General features: G+C 34.6%; 3 protein-coding genes across 3 annotated transcripts; 1 reads left to right on the top strand and 2 right to left on the bottom strand.

Annotated features, from left to right (window-relative positions):
* The first annotated feature begins 1,089 nt into the window (after positions 1-1,089).
* LOC120626723 (facilitated trehalose transporter Tret1-like) lies at positions 1,090-5,395 on the top strand. Its single transcript, XM_039894378.1, has 8 exons — positions 1,090-1,181; positions 1,396-1,625; positions 1,932-2,252; positions 2,605-2,731; positions 2,822-2,905; positions 2,979-3,196; positions 4,623-4,805; positions 5,129-5,395. The coding sequence occupies exons 1-8, from the start codon at positions 1,121-1,123 to the stop codon at positions 5,360-5,362; spliced, it is 1,458 nt and encodes a 485-aa protein (XP_039750312.1). The 5' UTR covers positions 1,090-1,120; the 3' UTR covers positions 5,363-5,395.
* Positions 5,396-7,714: 2,319 nt separating this feature from the next.
* Positions 7,715-14,412, bottom strand: LOC120623969 (facilitated trehalose transporter Tret1-like). The gene is made up of 8 exons (XM_039890267.1): positions 14,284-14,412; positions 13,601-13,830; positions 12,810-13,130; positions 12,614-12,740; positions 12,021-12,110; positions 10,620-10,837; positions 9,370-9,552; positions 7,715-8,701 (listed from the first exon to the last, which is right to left on the bottom strand). Exons 1-8 carry the CDS (start codon positions 14,342-14,344, stop codon positions 8,456-8,458), a joined length of 1,476 nt encoding a protein of 491 aa, XP_039746201.1. The 5' UTR covers positions 14,345-14,412; the 3' UTR covers positions 7,715-8,455.
* Positions 14,413-17,651: 3,239 nt separating this feature from the next.
* On the bottom strand, positions 17,652-22,670 carry LOC120628703. Its single transcript, XM_039897311.1, has 4 exons — positions 22,595-22,670; positions 21,652-21,672; positions 19,622-19,717; positions 17,652-19,309 (listed from the first exon to the last, which is right to left on the bottom strand). The coding sequence occupies exons 1-4, from the start codon at positions 22,668-22,670 to the stop codon at positions 17,652-17,654; spliced, it is 1,851 nt and encodes a 616-aa protein (XP_039753245.1).
* Positions 22,671-23,824: the final 1,154 nt, after the last annotated feature.

Genomic DNA, 23,824 nt, shown 5'->3' with positions numbered 1-23,824 from the left:
CAGGTTCACCCATTACTATCTTAGACTGCATTTAGAGCTTTATCAGTTGCCTCCAGGTGCTTAGGTCAGATTGCAGTCAAGGGCTAACTATAAAAAAACACTTCACGCTTTTTAGTGGGTAGGTTTACAATTATATCTAAATAATAATAGACAAATGTCAACTGCTCATATAGTTTTATCATCATTATCATCATCTTTAGAAGAAAACGTTATATTTGAAAATATTCAAAACGCTAGAGATACCTCCTATAAAATTTGAAGAGTTCCCTCGTTTTTTTTCAAGATCCCTCTAATACATCATACCAAACAAAAAAGAATCATCACTACAGGGCACGGGTCTCTTCTCAGAATAAGAAGGTTTCAGGCCGTAGTCTACCTAACTGGCCGAGTGCGGATTGGTAGAATTTACACGCCGTTAAAAACATTATGGAGAACTCTCGGGAATGCAGGTATCCTCACGATGTTTTCCTTCACCATTTAAAGCAAGTGATATTTAAATTGCCTAAATTGAAAACGCATATAATTTCGAAAAGTCAACGATTCATGCCGGAGCTCGAACACGGTCTCCACGAAAAGAAAACCGATTCCTTACCCACTGGGCTATTACCGCTTATAACAAATTTACAAAATAAAAACTTTCAGTCTAATTGAGAGCGTCCTTTTTTTAAGTCGGTTGTAAATACCTAAATCGTCTCATATCTTTAAACAAGTTTTTTGCCGCAGCCTTTATTGCATAAAGATGCTCAGTTGTAGTTAAGTGTCGACAATTTTCGCCGTTAAATACCTTGCTGTAAATTGACGAATATGATACAGCGACTCCAAAATAGTGTTTGAATACTTTTATGAAAACACTTTAAAGTAAAAAATAAATAGCTTATTCGGTTTCCTTTTTAAACAGTTATTCCAATTAACTTAAAATCTAGTAAAATTAACGGCTCGCAAGATAGATTGTACAGCTGTTCCTGTAGTATGTTAACATGAAAATCGCTATTTGACTGCATGAGTGTAATATTAATTGTGTGGTTTGTCAGTGACGCTTATTGAGTCAATAAGCTATTAAATAAAACAGATACGAAATAGTTTACGACAGAAGTAGCAGAGAAACAGTGTAAAAGGTATAATGGATACTGAAAAGGTTAAGTTTTCGGCTTATATAGTGCAAGGATTGGCGGCATTTATAAGTTAGTTTAAAGCGTTTTTTATAAATTTATTTTTAAATTGCTTTTTTTACATACCCTTTCAGTATTTATAATATAATACGGAATATAAAATAACTTCTTATTTCTTTGGGTTTATCATATTATCTACTCGTAGCAGTTATTTATAAGTGATTCAATGCAAATTGTAGTTTATAAGCTTATAAAACAAGTTTTATAAATATTGATTTGTTTGCAGTTGCCTATCTCTCATTATTGACTGGTTTTGTATACGCCTGGCCATCGTTTACTATGGAAATGTTTAAATCCAATTCCACCGTTCTAAGTACATCTATGTCAGCCACAGAAGCATCATTGTTAGGAAGTTTGACTAACATCGGGGGTTTAATGGTGTCACCTTTCTGTGGATATGTAGTGGACAAGATTGGGAGGAAATACTCTGCTATGATGTTTGGAGTTCCATTTGTGGTAAGCTTTCAAGATAACAGTGTTCTGTAGTACTTTTATGCACTAATTTCTTCTAGTGTTGCTAAGCTATTTACAGTTTCCAAAATTATCATCAATAAAATAATGTATTACAACTACATCTTTATCAAAAATGTATTCAATCTTCTTTCTGTATTCCTACAACCCTTCATAGTTTGGTCTCCGCATCACTTTTTTTGAGAATAAGACCTGAGGAGAATTTCTGATACTTAGTAGAGAGTTTAAGAAACGCAGTTGAGGATAGAATTGAAATGTATTTAATTATATTGAATTTTATTTATTTTTCAGGTTTCCTGGGGTCTCATATATTTTACCAAATCAGTTAGTGTGGTTCTTTTGTCTATATGGTTAGCGGGTTTTGGAGCAGGCGGACAAGGAATATCTTCAATGTACATATCAGAAATATCACAAGATTCTATTAGAGGGGCACTAACTTCGTCATTTGTATCAGTATTTCTATTGGGACTTCTAGTTTCATATATTATTGGAGGATATTTGTCATATGAACATGTGGTATTCATCAATTTTATACTCTCAATGATGTTTATTTTACTGTTGACGCTGATAAAAGAATCCCCAGTGTACTTGTTAAAACGGGGAAGAAATAAAGTAAGTAAGGAATAACGGGCACTTAAGCTATCTTGTTTAAAAGTAGGGTTATTTTTATTTTCTTACTGATCCTATTATGTGAAAATCCTTTTTAATAAGTCATTATTGGCAAGTATAATTTAAGGAAGACACATATAATAAAAACAAGCTCTATAAGTTTTAATATTCTTAATGTATTCTTTTAATTCTATGATTTTTCGTGCGTAGAGTTTAATAAGAATGGTAATAACTGTCCAGTAGGTAATGCGATTATTCCATAAATAGGATATATGGTATATCTTAGGTGCCTGGTGTTTTTATCGCAAAGTAGTTTAATTAAAAAGAAAACTAATTTGGTTTAACTTTTCTTAAGGAAGCAGCAGAGTCTCTAGCCTTTTACCGTCGAGTAGAAGCTAACTCTGTCGAAGTACAAATGGAAATTAAAAAGATCACATTACAATTAAATCCAAAGATAGATAAAATATTGCAGGACGGTGATGGTAACTATATGATTACAATTAATTTTGAAAGTTTTTATCATTAGGTAAACCATTAATTTTTGCTGCAATTTTTTTGTTTTTTTTTGACAGATGTATTACTTACGACAGAGACGGGACAATATACGGATTTTATTGACCAAGAAAAGAAAAGTGAAGCTCCATGGCGAATCCTAAGTAAGCTTCTTGATCCACTTTGCAATTGATATTAAAATATAAACATTACATATTATTAACTTTTTCATATCAGGACAATCGAAATCATCCAAACGAGCATTGACATCCGTGCTTATAGTGATGAGCTTGACGATTCTTATGGGATCCGTGGTAATGCAAATATATGCGGAATCTCTGTTCAAAGAGGCTATACCAACGATGCATCCAAACACTTGTTCTATTTTGCTTGCGGTGGATTATTTTCTGGCGAGTTTTGTTTGCGCTTGCATGGTGGACAAATTTGGGAGAAAGGTAAGATGCACAAAAATTCTAGCACAAAATATTATACCTCCTCCACGCAAAATTATGAAAAATCATTAATCAATATCTTGATTATGAAAAAATTATGAAAAATCATTAATGAATAGTTTGATTCATATCTTATATTGGAACTGGCCCTCACTGCCACGACGTTGTCCGCGTTTGGTTTGGTTTTTAAAGCATATTTTAAGTTGGCTTGTAAAAAATAATCGGATGTAGTTTTTAAACAGAACTTTTTCAAAGAAGTGTATCTCTAGAAATAATTGTTTTGTTTAGGTGTAGTCTTACATTTTTTAAACTTCTTCATTAAATTTCCGATTGGAATGTTTTTTATGTTGGCCATATAAATGCCCTTCATGTTAAAACTATTTATTTGAATAAGAATGAATACTGGAATAGTAAAGTAACCTACTTTTGTTTCTACCGGGCAGCGCGGCGATATAATAAAATTTTAGAACACAGAAGCTGCTATTGCAACTTAACTATGATATCCATAAATTATGTAGTTCTATCTAGTTAGTGTAAATGGCTCTGGCGTTGACGTATCTATCATCAATAATTATCTCAATCTCTCTTTACGATCTCCTATTTTCTTAAATAAATTATAGCCAATATATATACCAAGGTAATAGTTATAGTAGCATTTTTCGTAACACAAGTTACCTTAGTGCGCGTGTTTAAGCACGCCTTTGTGCACAAATCAATAGAGTATCACTGTATCCATAAGGAGATTCCTGCTGTATACATTTTTCTATATGAAATAAATAAATTATCTTAATATATATAAATCTCCTGTCACGATGTTTGTCCGCGATGGACTCCTAAACTACTTAAGCGATTTTAAATTAAATTGGCACACCGTGAGCAGTCTGGTCCAACTTAAGATATAGGAAAGCTTAGATCTTTAATTATAGTCGCACTTTTATTTTATTGCAAATTATTTGTCTATAAATAATTGACAGTCACATGTTATATATACTACTATACTCATTTAAGGCTTAGCGATTCTGAATACTTTAAAAACAAAATCAAACGCAGACGAAGTCGCGGGCAACAGCTAGTTATATTATAAATTATAAGTCCAGTAGGTACTTTCGGAGCCGATTGGGTATGAAGGAACTATTTTTTTTTTATTATAATAAGTATACATATAGATATAGATTATACGGATTTTTTTCAAAAAGATCAATTATAATAAAAACCGTTATTCCCTTTAATTAAGACAATGGTTACAATGGTGGTTGGTAAAAACTCTTGTCTTAATAATATTCACTGTGTACCTAAGTCGTTTTAAGATCAAGATAAAATATCTGCCTGGTATTTTCATGAATCCATCCATTCCATCACTAGCAGTAAGTTAACTCCTCTACATTTCCCATGAAGCCCTATAGAAGTATTAAATTATATACATTTTCAGACTCTCATGACCGTAACTTCTATTATATCTGGAGTATTTACCATTCTCCTTGGATCCCAGCTTCAGAAACGGTGGGCGCCACATTGGTTCACAGCTTTCGTTATCTATGGATACAGTTTTGTTTACAACCTTGGAGTCGCAGTTGTTCCATTTGTTCTTATGGCCGAAGTATATTTGCCTGAGGTAAGGTATAAGGTAGGCTTAGACCTGTCGCTCTGTTTTTTGATAAATCATTGTCAATTTCTTCATAAAACCTGTGCGCGAAGCTGAAGTGTTAATGGGCGGAGCACATAGCTCGGAGATCCGATGGTGGTCGGGGTGCCAATGGACGTTGGTCGGCCCCCAAAGAGGTGGGCGGACGACATTAAGTGGGTTGCTGGGAGCCGCTGTAAACGAGCGGTCCAGGACCGTGGATTTTGAACTCCCTACAAAAGACCCTACGTAAGTCCAGCAGTGGACATCAATCAAATGGAGTTGATGTGATTATGATGATGATTCTTTTCCAGGTTCGTGGACTGTGCAATATGTTGTCTATGGCATGTATGTGGATTATGAACTTCGTAATTATTTTCATTTACAACCCGTTAGTGATCCTCTTCGGCCTAGGCCCCGCATTCTACATTTTCTCAACAGTCTGTTTTATTGGAGCCGCCTACAGCCATTTCTGCTTACCAGAGACCAAGGGTCTACCAGCTGATAAAATACAGTTGTTGTTCTTAAAAAAGAAATATTTTATTTAATTCGACTTGTTGTCTTGTTGTTTATTGTTGTTGTGTTTTTGTACCTGAATAAAATATTTGAATTATACAACACTCGTTGAACGTGTAATTATTAAAACATTTTTTTATTTATATGCCTTCGTACACTTCAAAAATTAAAGTTTAGAAAGATGTTAAATTAAGCAGATGAAAAAAACTATGTACTTTACACACTGGTTTATTTAGTAGAACTAGACAAATTAAATATTTACGGGTAAAACAGAGCAGACAGACGCTCCAAAACCACTTACAATGACGATATAAATCCTGGTTCTAGACAAAAGCTTGCGCTAAGCGCTAAAAAGGGCATAAAATCTCTCTTAGGAGGTGTGAGATCTTCAGAGTGTGCTCGAGCACACTGTTCTCCTTTATGGTATCATCACCTCACTCTTGCTCTAGGTGCAAACACAAGTCTTGACATGACATCCTTTCCCTCTTACTGAAGTGGATATTAGATAAGGGATCTTGTCTAGCTTAGAATAGGGATCTATTCCAAGGACAGTTTCCAACGTTTCACAAGTATGTAGTCTGAACGTTTTATAACAAGTCTTATTCAATCCAATTCTCCACTGTATCGCAATGATTGGGTAAATAAGAGTTATCATCATCATTTCAACCTATTACCGAGCTATCCACCGGGTATCCACACAGAATGAGAGGTTTAGGCTGTATTCCAACACTCTAGCCAAGTGCGGATTGGTAGACTTCAGACGCCCTTGAGAACTCTGAGGCACGCAGACTTTAAAGTAACTAATATTTAAATAGAAGTTAAAGTAAAAAGAAAGACGCACATAACTTCAAAAAGTTGGAGGTCGAACTCGGTCCCCAGAAAGGTCCCCAAAGCCTGACCCACTAGGCTACCACCACACCGCACGCACAAGTAAATCTTTAAACAAAAAGTATTTTTTTATAAAACTTAACATTTATTACCTGGTCTTTAGAGTCATTAGATTAGTTTTATTGTAACATTAAAAATATTATTGGCATTAGTAATTATATATCCAACTGATTTTTAGTAGGTACGTACAGTTTTGATCATCATTTTGGTAGGTATAAATTATTGTAAGTTCAATATACCTTCATATACGTTTATATTTTAAGTTCGCATAATAAAATACTGGTCATTCTTGTTATATTAATTTTCTTGCTTACTTTTATATAATACTTATTATCTTCTGCTACATATAATAAAAAAAAATTGCCATGAGTTTGTCTTGCAATAACATTTATATGCATGATTTGATGAAGAACGGATAACAGCATCCCATGTGTCTTGATCCTTCGATGTGTCCGGATTAATGCTTGATACATAAATCGACACATTGGGTAATGCCGCATTCAGTGTATCTGGCGCTGGCGCTGTATCCTGTACCCCATTATTTTTAAGTGTAAAAAAATTGCCCTGAAAAAAATGAAAAAGTATGCCCATAATGCATACCTTTTCTTTCGGAACGGCCTTTAGTTAATAGATATATAAATAAAACTCAACTTTTCATTATTTGAAAGATGTATTAGAATAAAACTTATACTTAATTTCAAAACACGTAACCTAAATATATTACAATACAAATCATGTCAACGTTGTGTCATGATGGCAAAATTTCTGCGCTGAACAAACAGGCTGTTTGATTATCTACCTAATTTATCTACCTACGCGGGAAAGTTAACTACAATTTGTATGGAATCGAAAGAGCGCCTTAAAATATTGAAATACAGTTATAAAAACAGTAGTGTCACTAGATAGAACTCTTTTTTTATTAATACGAAACACCAAAAGAGTCGATGAAAAGAGCTCCTTCTAGACCGTCGTTTAAGAGACTGGTCAAGGAGTATCTCTTGAAAAAGTTCGAGTGACAGCCTTCCCCGCGGCGTAAGCACTTTTGTCTCCATGTTTCCCTCGTACCACTGTTATATGAATTTAGTTTTATGATTTTTTTTTATTTACGCTTTTTTTATTTTTGTAGCGGTTACGCTAAATGTCTCTCTAAATCTAAGGTACCTACAATTTAAGTTATAAGTATATGAAAACTTTTTGAAATGAACATAAAAGTTTTCGGAACCGAAAGTGGCATTCGCGCTCAGGTTCACATACTGTCGGTTCCGAATTTTTTTATATGCATTTTAAAAACTTCTTATTTTAATATTTCCTCTCAAGTGTAGGTAAAAACATTATAAAAATTTTAAAGTTATATATGAATTTATTTTTCTTCATAAATTATATACAACGTGTAAATGAAATCTGAAGTATTTCTCCACAGGCTTTAGAGGTAAATTATTTACTGTCTCTGTATCTTATCTGTGAAACCAAAACGCTAATAGTATTTGGGTAAACCACTGCCATAGTTTTTACTAAAAGAAATTAGATACAGTCCCTTCATATGCAAAGTCAAATGACTCCTATCACTTATTTAATCTAGGAAATTTATCAGTATAGGCACATTCATATGCCCTCTCTAGACGCGCGCGAATCGTGAGTAAAATACAGCCGATAATTAGCAGCTATAGCCTAGTGCTTCTGACCTCTACCTCTTGTAAGTTTGTCGCAGGTTCGTATTCGGGGCCTCTGACTTGCAGACAAAAAAATTGGATCGGCTGTTTTGGATGAGAAAAAAGAGGAATTCGACACGTCAAATTTTAAAGGTAAAATCGGTCTGAGCTACATTCGTCCATATCGCACTCTACGGTGGAAGACAGGCAAAGCGCGACGGCAATAGTTTATACATCAAATTTGTCCTAGATATACCATAGTCTTAATTAATTATATAAATAAGCGCGCAACTACACTTCAGAGCCCGTTTTATGTGTCACAATCTACTCGTACACAAAGTGAAATTCTACTTATTGTCCAATTTTCGTTCTTAATCTACAAAACAAAAACAGAACTGGGTGGGAGATTTTCTACCTACGTCTATTCGTTTGCGTGTGTGCCCTCTAGTGACAAAACTGTTTCGCAGTATTTTCACTAGATGGTGCTCTTCCTATTCCATACAAATAGTAGTTACCTATCACGCGATCGAATAAGGAGACGTAGGCAGAAAACCTCAACTGGCAATCAGCTCGTGAATGGTAGTGTTGTTATGCTTTTGATAGTGCTCGTCTTGCTTTTTTCATAAACAACGGCTGTATCTTATCAGCGGACAGCCCTTTGGTCTCTGGGAGGCAGAAGTGACTGTAAGCAGCTCCTATGAAACAGACTGCAGCAAAAATATAGAACGTGGGCCCAAGCCCTAGGGCCTCCACTAAGGGATTGAAGATTATGAGCGTAACGAAATTTGTTATCCATATGCAAGCCATTGCAAGGCTATTGCAGATTCCTCTGACCTGAAACAATTAAAACTTAAGTTGAAAAAATATTTAAGTTAGCCCTTAACTGCATCTCATCAGCATGGCAGGCATTGCTAGCACAGGAGATAAAAATTATATCCTCTGACAAGGTATATAATTAACGTATCAACCTGCTGAACCTCGGGAACAGAGATGCGGAATCTTGGCAAACAAATACTTAGACTCTAACATATTAAATCAACGATAGACGTCACCGTTCCAACGCCAACGTCAACTCCAACTTTGAATTCACCATCAACGAGCTGTCAATTTGCCGTCAACCAGTCTACAACTCAGCACACGGTCAACATGTCGTCGCCGAGTTGATAACACGTAATGGCGTTGCTACTTAACGGTATACGGGCTAGGCTCGGAGTCGGTAAAAGCAAGTATCATGAAAAAACCGGCATGCCTGAGAGAACTCTCAGGCATGCCGGTTTTTTTTCCGGTTCAAGGGCGTGTGAAATTTACCAATCCGCACTTGGCCAGCGTGCCGGACTACGGCCTTAAGCCTTCTCATTCTGAAGGAAATCTGTACCCTGTAGCAGGCCGGTAAAAGGTTGATGATGAGGCTTTAGTCGTACGCACAGGTTAACTAAAGTTGGTTTAGTTATAACTTAAATTTCAGATGAAAGAGAGAAGTCTTAAACTAAACTAAATCTTACCTCTGGCAAGAAGACCTCAGCCGTGAGCACAAATGGAACTACAGCAGCGCCAAGGTTATATACAAAGCTATACGCATAAATAGCGAATGCTGTGAACCAATGTGGAGCCCATCGTTTGTGGAGCTGTGAGCCGAGTAGTATGGTGAATATTCCAGATATAATAGAAGTTATTGTCATTAGGCTCTGGAAAAAAATAAATATTTTAACTGTAGCGTGCAGGATCAAGTTAACCGAGAATTAGCTCATGCTCATCACTATGCGTTCAAACGGCTCCAACCTAAGAGCTTTTTGATACTATTTAAGAAAATAATACTACGTAGTCTAATTGCACATTGTACGGGAACGCTAAATCGCTTTACGATCCGTCTTTGTAAGCCTCCCACTAGACGAGACCCCCGAAAATGCAGATATTATTATTTTCAAATTGTCCTGGCCAGGGATCAGACCTGTGATCTCCTCTTACAAGATAACTGCGCCAGGGAGGTCTTTAAAGATTGGAAGCAATCGGCCTCGCTTTCATCTCACAGTAGATTAAAAAAAAATTGTTATGTTGCAAAAGAGCAAACGTTGTTTTTATTGCCGACTCGAGACTGTAGAACTTACTTTCGACTCCGGCGGTAGAATAGCTATAAAGTGGATATTAGTTATTATAAAATAGATATTAGTATATTGTGTACAGGCTCATAAGCTCATAAGAATATAATAATTCTTAATTATATAGTTGAATAAATGGATTCGAAGATTTTTAACTTAAGAAAAGCATTAATTTGGGAGTGTTTAATTTATCTTTTGTTCACTCTTATAGTTACTGTTTGGTTTAAGGGTATTTTGTTTTTCATTAAATGCCTAACCTAAAGCGTCTAACGAACCTAAAGCGCCTGTATGCAGAATAAGTGGAGACAGGACCCTTCCTGTCTCCACTTTTCTTGGAGAAAAACTTTAAGAAATACGCTTATTTTTCAAAGTTTTTCTCCAATAACCAACATTTACAAAAGCCTTCCTTCCCTTCGAAACTTTGTTGGGGGCACCCAGAAACTATCGAGCGCCCCTTTTAGAAGGCGTAACACCATGATTGAGAAGTTGAGTCCCTCAGGGCTCGTTATGAGTCTTGCCCTGGTATTATTCTATAAAAATTCGTTTCGTGCCTTAGAATATTTTAACATATATTTGAATCTTAAAATTCTACGTTTATTCAATAAAAGCACTTATGACTAAAAACAAATTTACGGCTTTGGATAACAAATGATTACCTTTCTTCCAAATTTATCCAACATTGTAGCGCAAACTACACTCGCAATCAAGTATACCACAGCTAGCCAGATTGAGCAAGTATTAGGATTCATGGTAGGCAGTGCTTCTTTGAATAGAGATTCAGCATATACTTGTAATACTATAGAACCCATTAGAATTACAACCGCATTCACTATTAACACGGCTAATAAAGCTCGTTTCGATGATTCTGATCGTCCTGCAATAAATTATGATTAATGAAACATTTATGATTTATGATCAATGAAACGTATACCAGCATGTTTGATTGTATTAAGAGATTATATATTATATATATATATTATATTAAGAGATAGCTAAAATTAGGCTATTTTTGTTGTGGTTTTTTTACTTCTATCAACGTTTGGAACTCGAATATATTATTATTTTTATATAAAAATATGTTGTATGAACGACTTAAATCACGCACAGAGACACATGTATCTCCAACCGACGACAAAACGTAAGAGGTTCTTAAATCTTGTGTTCACAATAATGTGTGTATTATTTAAGATACAATTTATTATGGGTTGAGTATATTTCAGACTTGATCCCAACTAAAATAAAAATTAATCATTTCAAAAGATAACAAATGAAAAGATGTATTTGGAACTGTAAATCGAGTCTGTTTAGAGGACATAATTCAGCAAACAGCATTGCTACATAGCACAGCATTTATGTAGTTCTGATTATACTACAACATGATGTAAAAGACAATCAGTACAGCCGCTACTTCGTATTTGAAGTTGTTGGGTAAGGATTTTGCTTAATCAATTAAATGCATTGCCGTAGGTTTTAATGTCACTGTACCTGTATCTATACACAAGCAGAACCAATATAGCACTGGTAGCAGGCATAACAACAGGACATTGCCTGTTAAATAGACACCTAACGGTAATGAGAATTGCAGAAGATCCATCCTGCCCAGAGTGTGACGAGATGGAAACCAGTTTTCATTTCATAGCTGAGTGCCCCATGTACGCGATGGTAAGATGGGAACTACAAGGTAAGGACAGTTTTAGTGTAGAAGACCTAGCAAACCTCTCTATAGGGGACATCCTGAGGTTCACAAAAGAGACTGGTAGGTTGCAAGGGGGGATGCTGCCGGGACACCAGTAAACCTGTGCCCCAACATGGGGAATAGGGTGGAATAGTCCTTACAGAGGACTGATCACCCGTCTGGCACTGGCAGGCGTCCCCTCTATAAATAATAATAATAAAAAAAAATCTATGCACATGTCTCTTCAACAAACATCATAACATGTGTGGTGACAACAGTAGTACCTAATTATTAAATAAATCACCCGGCTTAGGTTGGCTTAAATTAAATTATCACGATAAGTTTTTTTTGTCTCGTAGTTCGTTTAGTTTTTTCAACTTACTCAAGAACTGCCATGGTGTCTCAGCTTTTGTTTCTTGAGCTGCGTACTTATCTTGTTTTTCGTCAATCAGTTCTTTTGTTTCTTGCAAATCTAAAATGAAAATAAGAAATTCATCATTCATTAGACCGTTATCTGCAAATAAATGTATGTCAGACTTAATATCAGAATGCAAATAAATATAGATGCTCAAACAACCGGGTATGTATATTATTTGGCGCGCTGTGCAAAATACTTTGTTATGCTATTTAAATAGAAAATATAATATGTACATTAGCGATAAGATTCGTTATACATTAGCTTTACGAACATATTCTACGTGTTTATGCAAATCTCTGCAGATAAAATCAAACGTTAATGTAGTGATAAGGCTATGAAATAAAATTTAGAAGAAATATAAAATTCGCAAACTTCCAAAAACAAAAATTTACTTTAAAGACTTAGGCAAGGAACACGCGTTCTATTATGGGCTTTAAGCTTACGGTTAACGTAAGACTACTCCGATTTACAGGTTATTACTATTTAAATCCACTTGTTTGTGCATCTATTAGTAAATTACGTAATTTTATATCAATTAAAGTTGGTTGATATATTACCAATTCCACTTTTTAATATTTTATCAATTCGGGGGTCCAATTGCAAATAGATCTTCTTTATTTCCACTTCTACCTCTTTAGAGGTAACTTCTACTCGACGATAAAAGGCGATTGCTTGTGCCGCTTCCTAAACAGAATAAATAGTATCATACTATATAAATGTTCAACATTATGAAGTACGCATTAATAATATTACCTTTTCTTTTCCAATCTTTAGCAAATACACTGGTGACTCCTTTAATAGCATCAAGAGTATTATGTATAGAACTGATAATGACAGATGGACGTATAAAACTTGTTGATATGTCAAGTATCCTCCAAGGGCATATGAAAATAACAGTCCCGTAAAGAATCCTGATACAGTAGTTGATGTCAGCGCACCTCTGATAGAGTCCTGAGATATCTCTGATATATAAATTGAAGATATTCCTTGCCCAGCTGCTCCAACACCAGCCAATCCGATACAAAATAATACTATGTATACAGATGTGGTTACCGATAAAATACCCCAGGCAACCTAAAACGGAAATTAAATCTAAAATTAAATCACGTAAATCAATAAAATATAAACACTACGGCATATAACTATAGGCAATGAAGCATGCTGGGATGAGCGAATGTTTGGAAATGAAAGATGAAAGCGTGTAATTTTAACGCTACCTTTGACCTTTTCTACGTATAGCCTTAAATGTTTTGCAGATATGAAATTCTTTAATCATATTACTGAAATAGAAATTGTATTAAAACCTATATTAACGTTAATATTCTGTTGATATCTGACACTGTTCAAATCATATTCGAATAACTCAATTTACTTAGTTTTCATTGTGTTGAAAATGTCACTTAAAATATCGTGACTAATATTACATAACCAATCCTTATAATTTTCTTATAACGAATATTTAGTCTTAATGAGATTTAATTAATACTTATAGATACAGCTCATGACGTACAATGCAAGCAAGGGATTGTCGCTAAAATACTTACAACGTAAGGTAATCCAAAAAGCATAGCCGAATATTTTCTTCCAAACTTATCTACTGCATATCCACAAAATGGCGTAGCTAACAACCCTCCTATATTTGTCAAACTGCCTAATAGAGATATTTCCGTCAACGACATAGGAGCATTCAGGACCGTTGAATTTGATTTAAAATTTTCCATTGTGTACGATGGCCAGGCATAAACAAAGCCTGTGAGGCTAGTGAGATATGCAACTAGAAATAAAAAGATTTATATTCCTGTAATTAATAAAAAAGTAACCATCACAGACCTTAACTGAGACAGTTTCAGTAACAAATTGCTAAGCATTTAAAGTAGTCCGCCAGGCAGTTGTGGTCTTCGATAAGGTTTACAATATGCGATAATTGTTTAAAATATCCAGCTCGAGAATTACAAGTTTCCAGATATTTGATAAAATGTGTGTACAGGCATTTAAAGTAGTCCGCCAGGCTGTTATGTTCTTCGATGAGCTAAACAAGATGTTATCATTGTTTAAAATATCCAGCTCGAGGATAATAACTTTCCAGATATTTGATAAAATGTGTCCTAAATTTGTCATTGATCTATTATTTATTATAATCGAGAAATTGAGTTGTCATTACAGCTTTATTACTACATTTCCAAAAATGCATCAATACGGCTTCTGAATAAAATAAATATTAACTAACTTGTTAAAGTTGATACCCCTTGGATGAAAAATGCCGAAGTTTTCACTTTTTCACTGTCCATTTTTATTTTTCACCAAGGTCCACAGCCTTCGCTTTTTACCACTACAAAATACCGAGTTTCTATGTGTACTAATAGTTATCATTTAATTTGATATAATTAGGTTGAAATACTTTATTGTACTGGATTAGTATTTATGTAAAGATCGGTTTTGTGTAGTCAAACAATTCTTATGCTCCATATTCGACTTTACTTGTATTTTTAAAACTAATATAGAAATTTAATAAAATTTTAAATTACTGCTTCTAATGACACAAAAACTTCCACCTTCATCTTGCATCATCTTCAAGTCATATAAACCGGAATTATCCTCTTATTAAAGAGAGTCCGTAATTCTCTATCTCTTTAACTGGATTTAAAACATTACATTTTCATTGCTCAATGAAAATTAAAATAATTATAAATTTAATACACCTTCAAACATCACTGACTTTTCATTCTACATATTATGTGCGTCAGTTTATCCAGCAGTCTATCCATTTTATTGCTGCATTTTTTTTTAAATATGTTTCCAAATAGGCCTCCGACTACAATATCACATGGGGTAAGTGATGATGTTTATGGTGGTATGAGGCTAACCTGTTAGGGGTATGTTATATTAAAAATCATACCCCTAATCGGATTAAACGCGGCTGCATCGTATCGGAATGCTAAATCGCTTGCCATTGCCTTTGCCATTAATGCAATAAAAAGAAACAGCCTTTCAAACTTGTTTACAGTAAGTTGAACTTGGGAACAGAGGTGTTCCCAAGTTCAACTTAGTAAACAATTCTTATTAGAATAGTTCCAGGTGACCAAAAATTCTGGAATTAGTGGTAGGTATATTTTTTATACGAGTAAAAAGAATAACCCGAAAATCAATGATCCAAATCAGGAATATGATTCGAACGTGGCCATGTTTTTTATTTATTCATACTTATAAAAGACTAAACACCTACATATAGGGTATGTTATGTGCTATAGACTTCCGAGCAACGACTTAATAACGTTATAGTAATCATCATCGTAATCATTAGCATATTAATATCCCTCTACTGGGCACAGTCCTCCTCTTGTAGAGTATAATGATTATTATCACATCACATATCAGTGATAATAACCGAGACCGACGACGTGCATTGGCGTGCCTCGGCCTCTGGTTTGGACGCAAACCCGAGGCCTACTAGCCTTCTTGAACATGCCACCACTGAATCAACATTTATTTTGTGAGTTATAACATCTTAAAAATATATTCTCGAAGCTGTTATTACGGTTCATACAAATCCCCTGTTTGTTTTTCTGATCAAAAGTGGTCTATGTTACCTTCCGAACTTTCAACTAACTCAATGCTATAAATCAATTTGATTGGTTGCTTAATTAGGGCGTGAAGGAAGGACAAACAAACAAACACACTTTCGTATTTAAAATATTAGTAAGGATTAGTAAGCAAAGAAGCTGTTCCCAGTTTGGTTGTTGAAAGAAATATCAATAAAATAAGGCAATTGTGCATTCTTCAAATAACTTATGGATAGACGTAAAGACTCTTTGTTTTACATATATATAGAAGATCACAATCACACCATTCATCCCTCTGACAAGTGTCTAAGAGTAAAACGATCACCCTTAGGCCAATGGCATTAAAAGTTAAAATTAATTGGCTAAACATATTTGCCTGTTTTGTTTGCTGTCAGTACCGTTATCATAAGCTTATAATGCATAATATTATCTGTCTACACCCAGTAGAGTTGTTGATAGTAATATTTGCTGTACAATTAATAATCGTCATAAAAAGTAGCGTTAGCACAGAAATTAAAAAAATCTTTTATGTAGCGTGAGTTTACATTCCTATTAGTTATTTGTGTTTTTTTAAATAATAAACAAAAAAACTACTAAAACCTAGTCGGGCTCGTGCAAAGATTATCCTTTAAAAGGGAACTGATGCAGAGTCGGCCAGACATACAATGTGATCCTATTAGGTTTTCAATTTCCATATAAAATACAGTCACAAAAATTGGTCTTAGGTAATTCTTGGGAGTCCATGTATAAAAAGAATGTTATTTTCAAGCCTTGGTGACTGTGGCTTCATTGATGTAAGATATATTAGCGAGAAAATCTAGATACTTTGCAATGAAAATTCATTTGAAAACTATAAAACCTCAAGTTATTTCCACGCAAATGACTACTATCAGATTCATAAGTATGGTACTTTTCAAATAGTTTTTAATTATTAAAAGTCTTTATAAACAAGTTCCTTTGACATTACTCCGCGTTATATCAAATCATGTTCTAAAGTATAGACATGAAAACAAGTTTTTGTTACTATCGGTACCTGTAGAGCCACGTATTAATTGACAACGTGGCAAATTCACCATATTATAGTTATTTTTAATCAAAATATTTTACTACATAGAGAATTACCTTATTAATTATATAGATATACTGTACGGAATGGAGATGATCAAAATACAAATTATTCTTTTATTAGTGTTCAAAATGTTATGTACTGCAAGTACTTAATAAAACAGCTGAATGATCTTTAAATTGAGTTTTCGATTTTATTTTAGAAAAAGGGACAAAATCTAGACATATCCGATCTAAAGGCTAACTACGTATGTTTATAGTAAAGATTAATTAATTCTATTATTTAAAAAATATATATAATTAAAACACATATCTAAGTATTTTAGGTATTTATTTATGAAACTTAAACTATATTTACAAATGTTACATAAATAATTTACATAAACGCGATTTATAATTACATAAAGACATAATAATGTTATTTTTTAACATCTCAATTTATATAATAATTATTACATGTTGGGTAAGTATGTATCTTGTTATTGGAAGTCAAATTGTTGCATAAACAAATATCTAATATTTATATTTAATGAAACATAACATAGACCCATATTATTACCACAATTAAATCTCTATGCTGCAATACAAGCCTACCGCTATCAAACTAAGATTAGAATGAAACATTTTCAACCTCACTCTTCTAGATGCAGTAATTTGCAGTGTTAAATAAATTTAATTATAATTTAATATCTACAAATAATACAGAACAATAATTATTTCACAAAAGAATCTAACAATTTCCAAAATAACTTGTTATATTGTAGTATTGCTTTCTATATTAATTAAAAATCTATTAAACAATTTTATAAATTTAAAATGCATTTAAAAAAATCTATTAAACAGTTGAAATCCCTGCATTAGTCCAGAAAACGACTAAAGGAAACGGCTTCTTGTAGGTACTATTCGACAAAAAGGCACAACACGTGAAGATACTCTGGGATCTGTTTTAAAAATATACTATTTTCAATGATTAATATAAGAATTTTACCGATCCTCGCGATCTATGCCAACAGAAAGACACAGCTAAACTACTTAATATAGACCCTAAAAGTACTAATAATCCTCCCCACAGAGCTGCGTTCGATGAAATACATATTCCGGTGTCTACAGGCAAGTCTTCAGCAAAGACTACTCTTAGACTCTTTTCTATAGTTGTCACAGGCTCCATGGTTTTATTTCCAACATGGATGATATCCCGTCTTTTCCTTCTTGGTTCAGTATTACCAGGATTAGGGCAAACCTCACAATCAGTCTTACATAGTTCAACATCACATTGAATGATCAAATCCATTTCGTCCGGAAATTTGAACGCGTTAAAGAACGCATATGCGATGACGGAGGCACCAGTGTTTCCTGTTTCCCTTGTCTTTTGGAATGCTCCAAACAGTTTTGGTTTTAACACGCATCCATTGGAATCGGTCAACGGCACAATATGATTGTTTCCGGAATCTCTAGCTACACACTCTCTTACTAAAATGTCAAAACCTGCATCACCAGTTACAGATACTACAAGCGTCATGATTTCTCCAATCTTCACTAAGCCATTAGCTTCCGGTGCAAAAGGTCCTTTACCACTTTGAATGTCTAATCGAGCCATTGCTGTATCTCCACTGAAATTGCTAGTAATTTGATTTAACATTCCAACGCTTAAAGATGAAACCAGCTGTTTAGTTAAGTTTCCTTCCCAGAGACATCTTACTCTGCGAATGTGATCCCAAACTTCTTGAATACCAGGTTCATTTTGCAGTACTAGAACATTTTCCAAATAAGCCTGACCTTCATTTTCAAAATCACTGAAGAATCTTGTTCCACATTTATTAAGACTTACAGTAAATGAATACTTTATTTGGTTTGAGTTTTCTTTGACGTACACACAATCAGCGTCCTTAAAATGATCTTGTGAATAGATAATACCATTGTAAGGTTTGTTGAACTCAATATTTATGGTCATCATTTGCTTACCACAATCAACTGTTATATCATGAATGTGTGGGGGATGACGGTCTTCATCGTCATCTGGCACTGGCGCTGGCACTATGTTTTGTGGGGGTGTATTGCCACTTCCTCCACTTTCTGGATTTTCTGGTTGGTTTGTTGATTCTGTATCAGGCTGACTAGGCTTGTATGATGGAGATGTAGGTTGACTAGGTTCATAATTAGGCTGTGATGGTCTACTAGGCTGATAGTCAGGTTGACTTGGCTGGTAGCTTGGTTGTGGAGGTTGACTTGGTTCGTAAGAAGGTTGAGTTGGTTGGCTAGGTTGATAGGAAGGTTCGGAAGGCTGACTGGGCTGATAGGTAGGTTGGCTGGGTTGATAAGAGGGCTTTGAAGGTTGGCTTGGTTGATAAGAAGGTTGGGTTGATTGACTTGGTTGATAAGCTGGTTTACTTGGCTGGTAGGGTGGCTGGCTAGGTTGGAAAGGTTGTTCTTCAGTTTGAGGTGGCTGGTATGAAGGTTGACTTGGTATGAAAGGAGAGCTAGGCGTATAGGATGGACTTGAAGGCGACGGGCCCTCATTGTACGAAGGTGTGGGACGGTTACCTGATGGAGGATAACCAAGTGGGGGAAGATAAGATGGGGGCTCAAATGGTCTGGGCCTCTCTGGCTTTCCTCCAAAGTATTGACGAGCTGAAACATAAGAGTATTCGATTAAAAATATGATAAGTAAAATATTAAAGCAAGAAGATTGTGCATTTTTGTGATATAGTGTAGGAATCCGTTTATGTAAACCATTGAACCTGCGTGAAAGCGTGTTTTATAAAATTGTGAAGTGTGTGCCTTTTTTTTCATACCTGATAGATTATTTATTTAAATGTAGGTTAAGTTACCTATTTAATAACAGATTTAGATTAATAAAGTTACTTAAAGTATCAAATCTTTGTCAAAATATTGGATCGAAATATTTATTGTCGAGTCAGTTCCTATATTAAAGAAACGGACCTTTCCTATTATTCTGCTGATAAAGCCCTTGAATCCATTGGAGTAGATTGTTCACCATCTCATCTGCTTCAGCTCGTTGCCCAGGTTGAAGATCAGCTGGAAATCACTTAATGATCAGGAAAATCATCTGATTGATGATTTCCGCCACCGGGATTAATTCTCTTTGCAGAGAGAAGAGCAAAGAATGGCGATAAAATGGTTGTGGATGTTAATGAGAGCGAATTGCGACCAAAACCTTTAGAAGAGTTCCGAAATTTCGGTTTCAAAGTATAACTGAATTAGTACGGATATTTATAAGACCAAAACCTTTAGAAACGATCCGAAAATTCGTTTACAAAGTATAACTAAATTAGTTTGAATTTCTATAAGACCAAAACCTTTGGAAACCATCCGAAAATTCGGTTAAAAAGTATTACTAAATTAGTTTCTCTAAATACAGTAATGAATCAAAGTCCAAGGAAAAGATAACAATACCATAAGAGAGAAGAAAAGGTAACAGTACCATAAAAACAATAAAATCGCTAGCGTTTTATGTAGATTTTAGTGTTATATTATAAACTCCGCTATCATTTCCCAAAGTCGAAATTAATTAATAAGTTAAGTTAAGTTTTAGTTTTTGGTTGTTACATCTTGTATTGTTATCTATCTATCTAATCTATCTAAATTAAGTCGATGAAGGTTGGCATGCACCTAAGTATATGTAAGTTTTATGTTTATCAAAGAAAATTAGTTACCCAATGATAAATAACAACGGAAAATATTATAACAATAGAGAAGACAAAATGTTGTTTAAAGTCTTGAAATTATATGAGAAATCCTTTGTTTGGACTAGAAGACAGTTCGTCGGTTATTTGTAACTTTTTTATTAATGAAATAGAAAAAAAATACATTTATAAACATTATTTACAGACACCATTGACAGAAAACACATTTTTAAACATTAGAAAACGTCTATGTAAATGGGAGTTAACTTGTAATGGCAAATTGGGTTATGAATAATGTAGATGTATTATTAAGTGTAAGAAGTTGATTGCACACTGCAGCAGAAACTGCAAAAGCCGCACTTCTACAAATTTGAATCAAATCAGCAGCACGAGTCAACCGCAACTTATGTGCCGAAGTATTGTCAACTATCTCGGCTTCTCTTTTGCGAATGCGATTTCAAATGTTGCGTCTAACTTTTCTTTGCTGCTTGCTTATCTCTTGCACTTCTTTCTATTGTTGTCTATAATATAATATTAAATCAGATATCGCAAATAGCATTCTTTCCGTTCGATTAGGTTTGGTTCGATTTTTGGATTGGGAATTAATAATAATAATAATAATAATGTAATTAGGAATTACATCAAATTGAATGATATGAATTAAATTACACTATGCAAAAAATTATGTGAATCTATGAAAATTTAAACATTAATGTTTTCATGAAACATACGATATTTTATTAGGCCGTTCATAAGTTGATCGTGCTTCGATGTTGGTGATCTGTGGGTTTAAACCATTACCGATCTATATTCGAAGCTATTCAGTGATTTTATATAAATATAATCAATTCAATACGAAAAATTTAATAAAAATACAGCCTATTCTGTATTAATATGAAAAAATTATCGGACATCAAAAAGTTATCTTTATTTGTATTCAATACGTTTTTTTCTAATGCCCTACATATTATATATTATAATTTTAAAACAACTTTACTGTGCAAAATGCAAGGAGCAAACTAAAGATATCAAGGTGACCTTGCCACACTCAATGCGATTTACTCTGACGCTGCCTCGTTGCGGCTTGCGGTTTATAGGCTTATAGGATATCCGGCAATGTGAAATCAACTTTACTCTGTGTTTACGACGAATATTAAATGTACGCGACACATGAGAGGGATCTTTTATGGATCTTTTATAATAAAAGCGTTTGTGTTGTGCCTAAAAGTTTGCGTGAATGGCTTCTCATGTAATGAAGATTATTAATAAATTCGTTGCACACCAAGAAACCAAAAAAGGTATATCTGTTTTGTATAGTGTACGTACCACTCCTAGGTTTTTTCGGTTCTGTAAAAATATTTACATTCAATGAAATAATAACAGATGGTTAACAAAATTTGTTAGTTATAATATATATATAATTTACACTCAATTAAGTACGGCCTGGTCTGAGTTAGAAGAAAATATTACATAGGTACTTCACGAAGATGGGTAAACTGAAAGATATATTTTATTTCTTTTAAAAATAATCAACCAAATTTGATAAAATACATATTTATTTAAGGGTTGTTTATTAGTTTAAGTCTAAAGTTATAATTTCATGGCACAATAAAAGTATAATTTTTTTTAAAGATTATTAGCTAATGTTGGGTAGGTTCTTATGATTACCTAAAATATTCCCCTTTCCCCGCCAACTAAGCGTAAAGCCTGTGCTAGAACAAGTCCATCATCAAAATATCGGATTTTACTCCAAATAATCACCAATGGTATAAAAGGCTGCGTATCCCATATTTTCGCGCACTTACTGTTTTACTTCGCGCATCCGCAACTGCTCTATACCATAGTACCTTAAAAATAGGTACGTTTTTCCCGCTTCCCGTAGATTTGATTTAAAATTTGAATTTAGTATCAAATCAGTATAAAATGTATCTAGGTAATTCCACTTTGTCTAGAATCTGAAATTCTATACTAGTTATTTATATTTTAAAAACGTTGCCAACAACAGTTGGTGAAAAGGGAAATATAGTTGAAACTATAGAAAACAGAGAAGGGATAATGTTTGTTCACATAGTAAGACATGATGAATTTGTCATGAAATATAAGGAAAGGAAGACCAAGACTGGATTTTGGAACCTATAAATTTTTTAACTCTTTAAGGGTCATCCCTTTGAAAAGAACCGCACGTAGTGCGTACACGAGCGTAACAGTAGGTGCGCCTGTTTTTGGATACTCAGCTTAAAAATTATTGAAATGCAACTCATAAACTCACTAAAGCGAGAAGAAGTTTCGATCGCACTCGAAGCCGCTACCATCGCGCACAGCGCCAGCATACACCACCGGACCATCTGAAACAATATTTTTTTTAATTACGCTTAATGAATATTTAGCGTGCCGTGTGGTGACGGCAGAGCAGAATACAAGAGAGGAATGCTACTTTTGTGGAGGAGAAGATACCCCAAGAAATGCGATTTTTGATTGTCCTGCTTGCACAGACTTGAGATCTGCACAGCCACAGCCAGCGAGCTATAATCCTAAAGCCTGATAGCGCGCATGCTCTCCAGCGACGAGGCTTGGCAAAAATATGCACGAATATTAAGAAACATAATGGTGAGGAGAGAAGAACGAGAAATAAGAGAGAAGAATAAAAGAGAAACCGCTTAAAGAAGGTCGGCAAGTAATGCGGTTCCGTGCAGAACTGGCAGATACGAGGGGGTTGTTTTAGTCCGTGTAAGTCAGACATGCCCTGCCAAAAGTCAGAAGTTCGAAGGGATTTTTTCCTCATCAAACGAAAAAAAAAAGATTAGATTACAGTTGTCACCTCCATTCCTCTTCCCGCGGGTCTCCTTCGAGGTGACTAAGGGAATAGAACCGCGAGCGAGCATCAATCTTCTGCGATCACCAACCCGTCTGTTCAGTGTGGCGATTATGGGCAAACCCTCCCAAAAGGAGAAGCGATTAGTCCAGCAGTGGACTGTTACAGGTAACTGATAATAAATACTGAGCGTTTGATTGCTATGAGCTATCTCGCTTGATAGTGCGGATCATATCATAGTGATACTTACTTACTACATACATTATGATACCCCGATCATATCATGGTGGATTATATGCAAAACAGATATCTATATGTATATTTTTATAAGACGGGCGATTTGAATTTGACTAACTCCTGGTAAAACCTCCTAAAACCTGGTACAGCGGTATCCCTACCTTTTTATGGTCATATCATTATGATACTTACCACTAATCGATTTCAGCGCTTCAAAGTGCGAAAGTATAACGTTGAAATAGTTATGCGTTGTTTTTTCATGCTCTGACATTTGAAAGGTGCCGTTAGTTGAAGTGTGGCAAAACATTATTCCGACCATTCATCATATAAATCCAATACTGGTCCACTGCAGGGCCCAGGCCTCCCACACAGGGTTTAGGCTATAGTCCACCACGCTGGCCCAGTGCGGTTTGGTGTCCACCAATACCATAAATTTCGATCATATGTTTG

Source organism: Pararge aegeria, chromosome 1, assembly GCF_905163445.1.
Source record: "Pararge aegeria chromosome 1, ilParAegt1.1, whole genome shotgun sequence".
Taxonomy (NCBI): domain Eukaryota; kingdom Metazoa; phylum Arthropoda; class Insecta; order Lepidoptera; family Nymphalidae; genus Pararge; species Pararge aegeria.
The sequence above is the reverse complement of the archived record's forward strand: the minus strand, read 5'-3'. Positions and strand labels throughout refer to the sequence as shown.